The 12,431-nt window shown below is 37.1% G+C and overlaps 3 protein-coding genes across 3 annotated transcripts; all 3 read left to right on the top strand.

Moving 5' to 3' along the window:
* The first annotated feature begins 760 nt into the window (after positions 1 to 760).
* Positions 761 to 1,651, top strand: LOC145907378 (uncharacterized). Its single transcript, XM_082994796.1, has 2 exons — positions 761 to 806; positions 1,098 to 1,651. The coding sequence occupies exons 1-2, from the start codon at positions 761 to 763 to the stop codon at positions 1,649 to 1,651; spliced, it is 600 nt and encodes a 199-aa protein (XP_082850922.1).
* Positions 1,652 to 9,114: 7,463 nt separating this feature from the next.
* On the top strand, positions 9,115 to 9,870 carry LOC145907380 (uncharacterized). The gene has a single exon (XM_082994797.1). The coding sequence runs from the start codon at positions 9,115 to 9,117 to the stop codon at positions 9,868 to 9,870; it is 756 nt and encodes a 251-aa protein (XP_082850923.1).
* Positions 9,871 to 11,675: 1,805 nt separating this feature from the next.
* On the top strand, positions 11,676 to 12,431 carry LOC145907381 (uncharacterized). The gene has a single exon (XM_082994798.1). The coding sequence runs from the start codon at positions 11,676 to 11,678 to the stop codon at positions 12,429 to 12,431; it is 756 nt and encodes a 251-aa protein (XP_082850924.1).

Here is a 12,431-nt window from a genome sequence, read left to right on the forward strand (position 1 = left end):
TGATCAGGTGTAACCAGTGACCTAATTTTGCATCACCACAGGCATCCATTGGTCATTCAGGTGAAACATCGATGAAAAGATTTAAAATAAAGAAATAAAATAAAATGAAATAGGTAGGGCTTACGTAACAGAAGGCAAAATTCATTTCTGAAATTGGTCCATTGGCAATTGGTCCAACAACCGCTAATGGACCAATTAGACATATACGAGGACAAATGGCACAAAAACTTAAACGCAAAAATCAAAAATTAAAAATTAATTTTACCGTCGGTTACGTGAACCCGGCCAATTTCGTTTTTTTTTTAAATCTTTTAATCGTTGTTTCACCTGAATGACCAACGAATGCCTGCGGTGATGTAAAAGTAGGTCACTCGTTACGCCTGATCAGAGTGCTGTCCAGAATGTTAGCACCAGAGGTTTCTACTGTTCGGCAAGATTTATCGTTTTATCATTTTAGCATTTAACTATGTCTTTTCTGTTTATTTTGTTTGTAAAACTGAAGATTCTTCAATAAAAAGCGAAACATGTTTTCTAAAGCTAGAAGCTTGTACACAAAGTTGTTCTAGTAACATTTAAAATTGAATTGAATGTTAACTTGTGTCACGCGAAAGAAGTGTTGCTGATTAGGTGGATTTCATGAAATAAAAACATATTATTGTTACAGCATTTAACCTTTGACAGCATTTTTAGCAAAAAACGCCGGAGAAAAAGCACAAAGATTTTAAACTAGAAAGTGAAACAAATACTTATTTAAAACAAAATGGCAAACGCTTTATATGAAGACAAAACACTTGTCAAAAACTACAGTGAATTCAGACCAAGATACGGGCAACAAGTTGTAGATTGTGTTTTACAAGAAATGGAAAAGGTTTCAGGTTTAAAACCAAAATATCAACTCATGGTTGAAGTTGGTTGTGGAGGGGGACAAGCTACCAACGTCTTTGCTCCTTATTTCGACAAAGTCTTGGCTTCAGACATCAGTGAAGAGCAAATAAAAGAAGCAAAACGACAAAATCAACACCAACATGTAACCTACAGTCTTGGAGCAGCTGAACAAATAAAAGGTGCAAATAGAAGTGTTGATTTATTGCTTGCAGCGCAATCTGCCCACTGGTTCGACTTGGAAAAGTTTTTGGTCGAAGCCAACAGAGTACTTAAACCAGATGGAACACTAGCACTAATTTACTATAATGGTCCAATAGCAACACCAAAAATCGACGGTAAATTTCAACAACATTCAAGGACAGTCATTAAAAATATTTTGGAGGAAATCATATTGGCAAATCCAGGCGAGCATTACAAGCAGCACTGGGAAATCATCAACAATTATCCAAACATTTACAGACAAATTCCATCTTACAACACACGCCGTGCTACAGTGAAGCAAACATACGACTGGACATTTGCAAATGTGAAAGGTATGTTTAAGGCAATCGACGTTTATACAACTTACATGGAGAAAAAGAGGAATGAGATATTGGATGTCAAAGGTCAAGTCACCGATGACGACATGAAAGCTGTAGACCTGGCAGAAGTTTTCGGCAACAAAGTAAAAGATGTTCTTGGTGTTAAGGAAATAGATGACAAAGAACTTCAACTAAAGATGGAGTTTGAAATGTTTGTTATTGTGGCAAATAACCTACAATCATAAACGTCATTTGTTTACAAAATATTTCTGCTCGTTCTGTTGCAAGTTATGTGATTCTGTAAAAAGTTGTTGTTCATAAAATGTACATTAAAGTAAATCCATTACTCTCAACGAATTCAAAATATATGACGTAATCTGCCAGTTGACTACCGGATGTATATTTTCATCGGTTGGCACGTCCACTTAATAAATCGTCTCACGTCTGTGACGAAACAAACTGCACACGTGCATCAAAAAAATATCCCATGCATGCCTGAGCACAGGTGAAACGGTACGTTACGGATCATTAACCACACACGGTGAAAGTTGTTTTCGCAGCAAAAACATCGACAGTCTGCCTCCTTTCAAAAATTGAAAATGTCTTGGGAGCGTGTAAAAAAGACCAGTTCCACATGATAATGTAGTCCATTCAAAATTGTTAAAATAACACATCTCGTGCATCGTGCATCGTGCATCGTGCATCGTGCATCGTGCATCGTGCATCGTGCATCGTGCATCGTGCATCGTGCATCGTGCATCGTGCATCGTGCATCATAACAGTGAGGTATTCATCAGTAACAATGATCATGGCATTTAGTCTCAATATAAGTGTAAATAGAAAATATAAATGCAAGTGAAAAGCATCAATTCTGGCGAAGCACAAGAAATTTTGAACACAAATGTGAAAAACCACTGACATAAGATATCAACGGAAACTTGTACACTTATAGCAAAACTTTTATAAATTTCAGAAACTGAACATCAACAGCACATTTGAAGCAAAATGACACTCCCTCTATGTGAGGACAAACAACGATCTTCAGTTGAGAGCTGATTTTGACATATTTATGCTGGTCGCAAACAACTTGCAAGTTTGAAATACTTTCGTGTGTTTCAACGCACTTTTGTTTGAAAGACAACAACTGTAGAAAGCACGTTAACCCAACAAGCTAACATATTAATTTTGCAAGATTAACTGTAGGTGGGGAATCAGACATTGCAGGAGTGGCATGAATTTATATTTCATCTCATCTTCGCATTGCCGATTGTATTTTCATTGCGCAATACTTGCTTTGTAAAAATTTTTGTCAAGCTTTACAGAAAACAACCAAAAGTTAAACCATTATGAGAATACCTTATGTTTTCTTAGTGGCTGACAGCTCATGTTTAACATTGCTTTAATGTAGGCCACAAATGTACTGAAGCGCTACGTATTCTCTCGGCCAGAACGAAGAAATAAAAATTCGAAATAAAGATGGTCGTGCTCAGTAGTTGCCTGCAGTGCAATTAACCTAATGGTTTGACTTGTAAACGTATTGTTCAAACTGCCAAGTCACTTATAACATTCTTATATATTAAACATGCAAAATACTTTGTTTTGCTTGTTCTGTTGCAAATACAGCCAATTGTATTGTTTTTACATTTACTCAGAAAACACACGAGAGGAAATTTGCAGTAGAAATATATTGCTATGAAACCACTGGGCTGATATATCAGATATATATTTGTTACACTGTGACAAGCAGTTTTTGTCCCAAGCGTTCAATGAATTGGAGAAAACACAAGCAGAAAAAAGTTGGCCAAAAAGCATCCAAGCGTTAATGCAACGCAGAAAATCGTCAGATGGGTTGGAATGTATAATAGAGCTGTGAGATGAGTGTGCAAAAATAGTCCAGACTGCTGTCATTTTGGCTTCGCAGATGCTTAACGAAGGTTCGCAAACAGTGTTTTCAAGTTCTTAATGTGGCATGAAAAGAAATTACTCGGAACAATCGTAATGTTTGCAGTGTTAGTTTGAATACAAAACGCCGTGTGTCCGTCAATTTCTTTCAGTGCTCTTCAGAAGAAAAAAAAAATTTCCTAATATCTAACTTACAGCATTTAACCTTTGACAGCTCTTTTAGCAAAAAACGCCGGAGAAACAGCGCAAAGATTGTAAACTAGAAAGTGAAACAAATACTTATTTAAAACAAAATGGCAAACGCTTTATATGAGGACAAAACACTTGTCAAAAATTACAGCGAATTCAGACCAAGATACCGACAAAAAGTTGTAGATTGTGTTTTACAAGAAATGGAAAAGGTTTCAGGTTTAAAACCAAAATATCAACTCATGGTTGAAGTTGGTTGTGGAGGGGGACAAGCTACCAACGTCTTTGCTCCTTATTTCGACAAAGTCTTGGCTTCAGACATCAGTGAAGAGCAAATAAAAGAAGCGAAACGACAAAATCAACACCAACATGTGACATACTACCTTGGACAAGCTGAAAGCATTTCAGTGGAAAATAAAAGTGTTGATTTGTTGCTTTCTGCCGAGGCGGTCCACTGGTTTGATTTGGAAAAATTCTTTGCCGAAGCTTCACGAGTATTAAAGAAAAATGGAACATTGGCAATACTTGGTTACTGGGAACCAGAAATGGCGCCAAAAATCGATGGAATTTATCACGAGGAATTAAAAACAGTCATAAAAAGGATTTTTTCAAGTATTGAACTGGATTTTGCAAACGAGCAGTTGGCAAACTATAACGAACTTGCGATCAAGTTTGCCAACGTTTTTCGTCAAATACCGTCTGACAACAAACGTCAATTTGAAGTGAAACAAGTTTTCAATGACTGGACTCTGGCTACGGCAAAAAGCTACATGCGCTCTTTAGACGTGCACAACACATACATGAAAACAAAATGTTCTGAAACGTTAGCAAGCAAGGGAAAAGTAACAGAGGAAGATATAAAGGAGTTTGATTTGGCAGAATTGTTTGGCAGCAGAGTGAAAGAGCAACTCGGAGTCCAGGATATCGCCGACAACGATCTTCAGTTGAGAGCTGATTTTGACATATTTATGCTGGTCGCAAACAACTTGCAAGTTTGAAATACTTCCGTGTGTTTAAACGCATTTTGTTTAAAAGACAACAACTGTACAAAAAAGCACGTTAACACAACAAGTTAACATATTAATTTTGTAAGATTAACTGTATGTGGGGAATCAGATATTGCAGTTGTGGCATGAATTTATATTTCATCTCATCTTCGCATTGCCGATTGTATTTTCATTGCGCAATACTTGCTTTGTAAAAATTTTTGTCAAGCTTTACAGAAAACAACCAAAAGTTAAACCATTATGAGAATACCTTATGTTTTCTTAGTGGCTGACAGCTCATGTTTAACATTGCTTTAATGTAGGCCACAAATGTACAGAAGCGCTACGTATTCTCTCGGCCAGAACGAAGAAATAAAAACTCGAAATAAAAATGGTCGTGCTCAGTAGTTGCCTGCAGTGCAATTAACCTAATGGTTTGACTTGTAAACGTATTGTTCAAACTGCCAAGTCACTTATAACATTCTTATATATTAAACATGCAAAATACTTTGTTTTGCTTGTTCTGTTGCAAATACAGCCAATTGTATTGCTTTTACATTTACTCAGAAAACACACGAGAGCAAATTTGCAGTAGAAATAAATAGCTATGAAACCACTGGGCTGATATATCAGATATGTAGTTGTTACACAGTGACAAGCAGTTTTTTGTCCCTAGCGTTCAATAAATTGGAGAAAACACAAGCAGAAAAAAGTTGGCCAAAAAGCATCCAAGCGTTAATGCAACGCAGAAAATCGTCAGATGGGTCAGAGTGCAAAAAAGCGCGGTGAGATGAGTGCAAAAAAAGTCGAGACACAAGACAGACTGCTGTCATTTTGGCTTCGCAGATGCTTAACGAAGGTTCGCAAACAGTGCTTTCAAGTTCTTAATGAGGCATGAAAAGAAATTACTCGGAACAATCGTAATGTTTGCAGTGACAGTTTGTTGACAAAACGCCGTGTGTTTGTCAATTTCTTTCAGTGCTCTTCAGAAGAAAAAAATTCTTAAGGTTCGTAAGATCTAACTTACAGCATTTAATTTTAAATGTTACTAGAACAACTTCGTGTCCACGCTTCTAGTTTTAGAAAACATGTTTCGCTTTTTATTGAGCAACTTCAATTCTACAAACAAAATAAACAGAAAAGACATAGTTAATGCTAAAATGATAAAACGATAAAACAGGCCGAACAGTAGAAACCTCTGGTGCTAACATTCTGGACAGCACTCTGATCAGGTGTATCGAGTGACCTACTTTTGCATCACCACAGGCATCCATTGGTCATTCCGGTGAAACATCGATGAAAAGATTTAAAATAAAGAAATAAAATAAAATAGGTGGGGCTTACGTAACAGAAGGCAAAATTCATTTCTGAAATTGGTCCATTGGCAATTGGTCCAACAACCGCCAATGGACCAATTAGACATATACGAGGGCAAATGGCACAAAAACTTAAACGCAAAATTCAAAAATTAATTTTACCGTCGGTTACGTGAACCCGGCCCATTTCGTTTTATTTTAAATCTTTTAATCGATGTTTCACCTGAATGACCAACGAATGCCTGCGGTGATGCAAAAGTAGGTCACTCGTTACGCCTGATCAGAGTGCTGTCCAGAATGTTAGCACCAGAGGTTTCTACTGTTCGGCCAGTTTTATCGTTTTATCATTTTAGCATTTAACTATGTCTTTTCTGTTTATTTTGTTTGTAGAACTGAAGATTCTTTAATAAAAAGCGAAACATGTTTTCTAAAGCTAGAAGCGTGGACACAAAGTTGTTCTAGTAGCATATAAAATTGAATTGAATGTTAACTTGAAGGTTAACTTGTGTTACGCGAAAGAAGTGTTGCTGATTAGGTGGATTTCATGAAATAAAAACATATTATTGTTACAGCATTTAACCTTTGACAGCATTTTTAGCAAAAAACGCCGGAGAAAAAGGACAAAGATTTTAAACTAGAAAGTGAAACAAATATTTATTTAAAACAAAATGACTAACGTTTTATATGAGGACAAAACGCTTGTCAAAAATTACAGCGAATTCAGACCAAGATACGGACAACAAGTTGTCAATTGTGTTTTACAAGAAATGGAAAAGGTTTCAGGTTTAAAACCAAAATATCAACTTATGGTTGAAGTTGGTTGTGGAGGGGGACAAGCTACCAACGTCTTTGCTCCTTATTTCAACAAAGTCTTGGCTTCAGACATCAGTGAAGAACAAATAAAAGAAGCAAAACGACAGAATCAACACCAACATGTGACATATTGCCAAGGACGGGCTGAGGATATTAAAGTTGCAGATGGAAGTGTTGATTTGCTGTTAGCAGCAGAAGCGGCACAGTATTTTAATTCCAAAAGGTTTTTCGATGAGGTTTCTCGAGTTCTCAAACAGCACGGAGTCCTAGCTTTGATCGGATATACCGCACCCACCATGGTTCCTGTTATAAACGGAAAGCAGAAGAATGAGTTTGCAAGTGTCTTGCAGAATCTATTAAACGAGACTATAGAAAACTTTATAGATACTCATGACGAACAACGCCGAGAATGTGTTCTAAAATACCGGAATATTTACGACAACATTCCCGCCGACCAAAAAAAACAATTCGAAGTGGAAGACACGAAACTAAATTGGACTTTGGCGACAGCAAAAGGTCTGCTTCGATCGACTGATATTTACCCAAGTTATATGGAGAGAAAACGTAAAGAAATACTGGAAAGCAAGGGAGAAGTAACAGAGAAGGACATGAGGGATGTGGATTTTTCAGAAATATACGGGGAAACCGTTAAACAAAAGTTGGGAGTTCCCACCTTGCACGATGAAGATTTACATTTGATCGCGCAGTATGAGTTTTTCATACTAACTGCTACTAGTCTATAATAAGTGGGAAATGTCAAACCAACCAGAAACCATTGATAAGCACAACATTTCAATCCCAAGTGCAAATGCAAAAAATAATATGTACATAATTTATATTGGTAAATTTGTATGCCAACGTTTTTCCTCAAATACCATCTGACAACAACCTCGATTTGAAATGAAACAAATTTACAGCGACTGGACTCTGACAACTGCTAAAAGAAAGTCCGAAATATTTCTGTGTGTTTAAACGCATTTTTGTTTAGAAGACATTAACACACCATTCTTATGTGCAACACATGTAAAATACTTTGTATCGCTTGTTCTGTTGCAAATACAGCCAATCGTATTGCTTTTACCTTTACTCAAAAAACACACGAGGGCAAATTTGCAGTAGAAATAAATAGTTATGAAACCACTGGGCTGATATATCAGATGGCTCTTACACAGTGACAAGCGTTTTTTCTTGCTATCTTTCAACGAACTGGACGAAGCAGAAATAGAAAAAAGTTGGCCAAAAATGCATCCAAGCGGTAATGCAACGAAAAACATCGTCAGATGGCTCACAATGTATTCTCACCACGGTGGGGTGAGTGTTCAAAAAGTGTTGAGACACAAGACAGACTGCTGTCATTTTGGCTTCGCATATACTCAACCTAAGTTCGCAAACAATGTTTTCAGGTTTTTAATATAGCATAAAAAGAAATTACTCGAAACAAGCATAATGCTCATCGTATTAGTTTGTATACGAAACGCCGGGTCTGTAAAATTCTTTCAATTCTCTTCAAAGAAAAAAAAAACTGTGAAGATTGCCAAGATCTAACTTGCCAAATTCAACCCTTGACAGCATTTAGACATGATATTTGTTAAACCATTATACCCAAGGGGTGCCCTCCCCTTAAAGAAATAACATACAATGCCATGCACTAGTAATTTTGCCTTTTTTCCCACTGCACTTGTCTTGACCTGCACTTAATGAATCGACACACGTCTGTGACGAAACAAACTGCACACGTGCATCAATAAAATATCCCATGCATGCCTGAGCACAAGTTAAACGTTACGTTAGGGGTCATTACCCATAAACGGTCAAAGTTGTCTTCGCAGCAAAAACATCGACAGTCTGACTCCCAAAGAGAAAATGACTTGGGGGATTTAGGTGAAGAAATGTAGTTAAGTTTCTTGGCCAAACGGTAAAAGGGTTCAGTTTAAAACTTTATCAAGATACTTTGGGATTGTGATATTCCTCTCAGTATTAGGTGAGGACAATTAACTAGATTTGGAGACATCAAATAGCCAAAAAAGTTATCAAAGTGTAAAAAAGATCAGTTCTACATGTTAATTAAATTTCTTTAAAATTATTCAAAATGCCTTATCTCGTACATCGTGCATCATAACAGTGAGGTATTCATGAGTAACAATAATCATGGCATTTAGTCTCAACATAAGTGTAAATAGAAAATATAAATGCAAGTGAAAAGCATCAATTCTGGCAGAGCGCAAAAAATTGAACACAAATGAGAGGCTTGGGTCTAAAATGCTTTAGAACGACTGGCATAAGATATCTCTGGAAATTTGTATACTCAAAGAAGAACTTTTTTTAATTTTGAAAACTGAAAAACAGCATCACATTTTAAGCACAATGACGCACGCTCTATATGAGGACAAAGCACTTGTCAAAACCTACAGCGAATTCAGACCAAGATACGGGCAACAGGTTGTTGATTGTGTTTTACAAGAAATGGAAAAGGTTTCAGGTTTAAAACCAAAATATCAACTCATGGTTGAAGTTGGTTGTGGAGGGGGACAAGCTACCAACGCCTTTGCTCCGTATTTCGACAAAGTCTTGGCTTCAGACATCAGTGAAGAGCAAATAAAAGAAGCAAAACAACAAAATCTAAACCAACATGTGAGTTATAGCCTTGGAATTGCAGAAGATATTACAGTTCCTGACAGAAGTGTAGATTTGCTATTGGCAGCAGAGGCGGCTCATTGGTTTAATTTGGAAAAGTTCTTTGCTGAGGTTTCAAGGGTACTCAAAAAAGAAGGCGTCTTAGTTTTAACCGGATATTCTGCACCAACAATGATTCCCAGTATAAAAGGAAATATGAAGAACCACTTTGGGTCGTTTATACAAAGTTTCCTGGAAGAAAAAGTAGCAGCATTCAAGGATGAGCATGTGGATAAACGTAGAGAATGTGTTCTCAAATACAAAAATATTTATGACAAAATTCCTACCGACAAGAAACAACGATTCGAAGTAAAACAAACAAAACAGAATTGGAGTTTGGCGACGGCAAAGGGTTTGCTACGATCTAATGCAATATATCCACCTTACATGGAGTTGAAACGAAAAGAAATACAAGAAAGCAAGGAAGAAGTAACAGAGGAAGACATGAGAGACGTGGATTTGGCAGAAATCTTCGGAAAAACTGTGAAAGAAAAGCTGGGAGTACCCACTTGTTGTGACGAAGATCTGCCTTTAATCGCCCAGTACGAATTTTTCATATTAACGGCAACTGATTTTTTAGCTTAACTTGCTGCCCATACTGTGCATATGATCATATTCTGTGGAGAATTTATTATGACGAATTTTGGTTGCTGCTGCTTGTAAACCATTGACGCAAATGTACCATAATATAAACTTAATAACACAAGAGATGAATGTAATTGTTAACCTATCAGCTACGTGCGAATGCTTCACGCTGTGTAAGAACAAGCGAATAAAGCTTTCGGTCTAAAGATTTCATTCAAATATGCAGGGAAACCAACATAGGATGGGGTAGATGCGGATGCAAAAGATAAAAAAACGCTTATCAAAAAGGAAAGAATGTGAGGTTAGAGCAGGCGTTCCCAAATGTTGCGTCCTGGCGCAATATTGTGGCGTTTTTTTTGTTTCTGGGGCGCTGCAAGCTTTGCTGTGGACGAATACGTAACTCTGCGTAACATTATAACATTTAAAACGAATTATCGGATCATACGCAAAGGAATTTACTGAAAACACGGTTAACACTGTAAAAATCACTTAAAAAGGTCGAAATCTTTTAAGGTGCGTCGTTATCCAGTTTTGTTACGGATGAGTGGTCACCAGTTCATGGAAGTTGGGGACAACTGGGTTCGAGAAAAGAACAACCCACAAGCAATAGTTGTTGATGATGTGGTGACATAAAAACTCCGTTAGTTTTTTGAACATTTAAGTGTTGTTCAGAATGGTCGAATTATGACAAATGACAATATATCACAACTGCATAAATTCGGCGCATCGTTATCAAATTAACAAAGATATTTGTGCTCGTGCGAGTAAAGTTTCTGAAAAACTATGTACGACTGCGGAGTGCACCTTTGCGGCACGTTATAAAGCGTCTTGCTTTTCTTTTTTGTTCCTGCTTCAGATTCTACTTTAACGTTTGATTCAACACACTGCCGTTAGAATTGATGTCATCAATTTTAGGATTTATCATAGAAATCTGGATTTTAATTGTATTTCAGATAAAAATTCAAGTACTTAACAAGTTGACTGTTAGCTTTCAAGGACACTCAATGCCCTTGTACCATTGGAGAGGTGATATTTGTTTGTACAACTACCCTGCACATGTACAATGGCACACAGGCTTTACGAATATGAAAAAGCTTGTCAAGGCTTATTGTGAATTCACAACAAGTTGTAGATTGTGTTTTACAAGAAATAGAAAAGTTTCATTGTTTCGACAAAACAAACATAAAGTTTATAGGCTTAGTTTAAAAAGAAAACACCGTGTGTCTGTCCATTTCTTTCAAAATTATTAAAAAAAAAAAAACTATTAACAATCCTGAGATCTAACTCGTAGCTATGGAGCAAATTAGTTTTATTTTGTCGCGATTGAAAGCTACGTTCGTTAGAAGAAGAATGCTGTTATATTTGCGGATAAAACACCTCCGGTTTCAAAAATCGTCAACAGCTTGTGCAGGAATTTGTAACTACAGGAAGCTACAGTGCAGTACGCTTGTCGAACACATTCAGGGCGTAGCGAACAGCAGCATTGCGGTTGTTTGAATGATTTTCCATTTCCCACATTTCAGTGGTTAATTGCTTTTAACTGCAGTATGTCATTTTGATAATGGCTTGATGTAATTCCATTTATTGCAATTCTTTCCAAATGAATATATTTAAATACATAGGTTCAAAGATTGGAAGACAAGAAACACAAAATTAGTTGAAGCGCAATGACGCACGTTCTTTACGAGAACAAACAGCTTGTCAATACATACAGCGAATTCAGACCAAGATACGGGCAACAAGTTGTCAATTGTGTTTTACAAGAAATGGAAAAGGTTTCAGGTTTAAAACCAAAATATCAACTCATGGTTGAAGTTGGTTGTGGAGGGGGACAAGCTACCAACGTCTTTGCTCCTTATTTCGACAAAGTCTTGGCTTCGGACGTCAGTGAAGAGCAAATAAAAGAAGCGAAACGACAAAATCAACACCAACATGTAACGTACACCCGTGGAAGGGCTGAGGATATCAAAGTTGCAGATGGAAGTGTAGATTTGTTGTTAGCAGCAGAAGCGGCACAATATTTTAATTCCAAAAGGTTTTTCGATGAGGTTTCTCGAGTTCTCAAACAGCACGGAGTCCTAGCTTTGATCGGATATACCGCACCCACAATGGTTCCTGTTATAAACGGAAAGCAGAAGAATGAGTTTGCAAGTGTCTTGCAGAGTCTATTAAACGACACCATACAAGACTTTATAGATACTCATGAGGAACAACGCCAAGAATGTTTCCTGAAATACCGGAATATTTACGACAACATTCCTGCCGACCGAAAAAAACGATTCGAAGTGGAAGACACCAAACTAAATTGGACTTTGGCGACAGCAAAAGGTCTGCTTCGATCGACTGATATTTACCCAAGTTATATGGAGAGAAAACGTAAAGAAATACTGGAAAACAAGGGAGAAGTAACAGAGCAAGACATGAGGGATGTGGATTTTTCAGAAATATTCGGGGAAACCGTTAAACAAAAGTTGGGAGTTCCCACCTTGCACGATGAAGATTTACATTTGATCGCGCAGTATGAGTTTTTCATACTAACTGCAACTGGTCTAAAAGCCTAG

The sequence above is a fragment of the Ascidia mentula genome, chromosome 6 (genome assembly GCF_947561715.1).
Source record: "Ascidia mentula chromosome 6, kaAscMent1.1, whole genome shotgun sequence".
NCBI classification, from domain to species: Eukaryota; Metazoa; Chordata; class Ascidiacea; order Phlebobranchia; family Ascidiidae; genus Ascidia; species Ascidia mentula.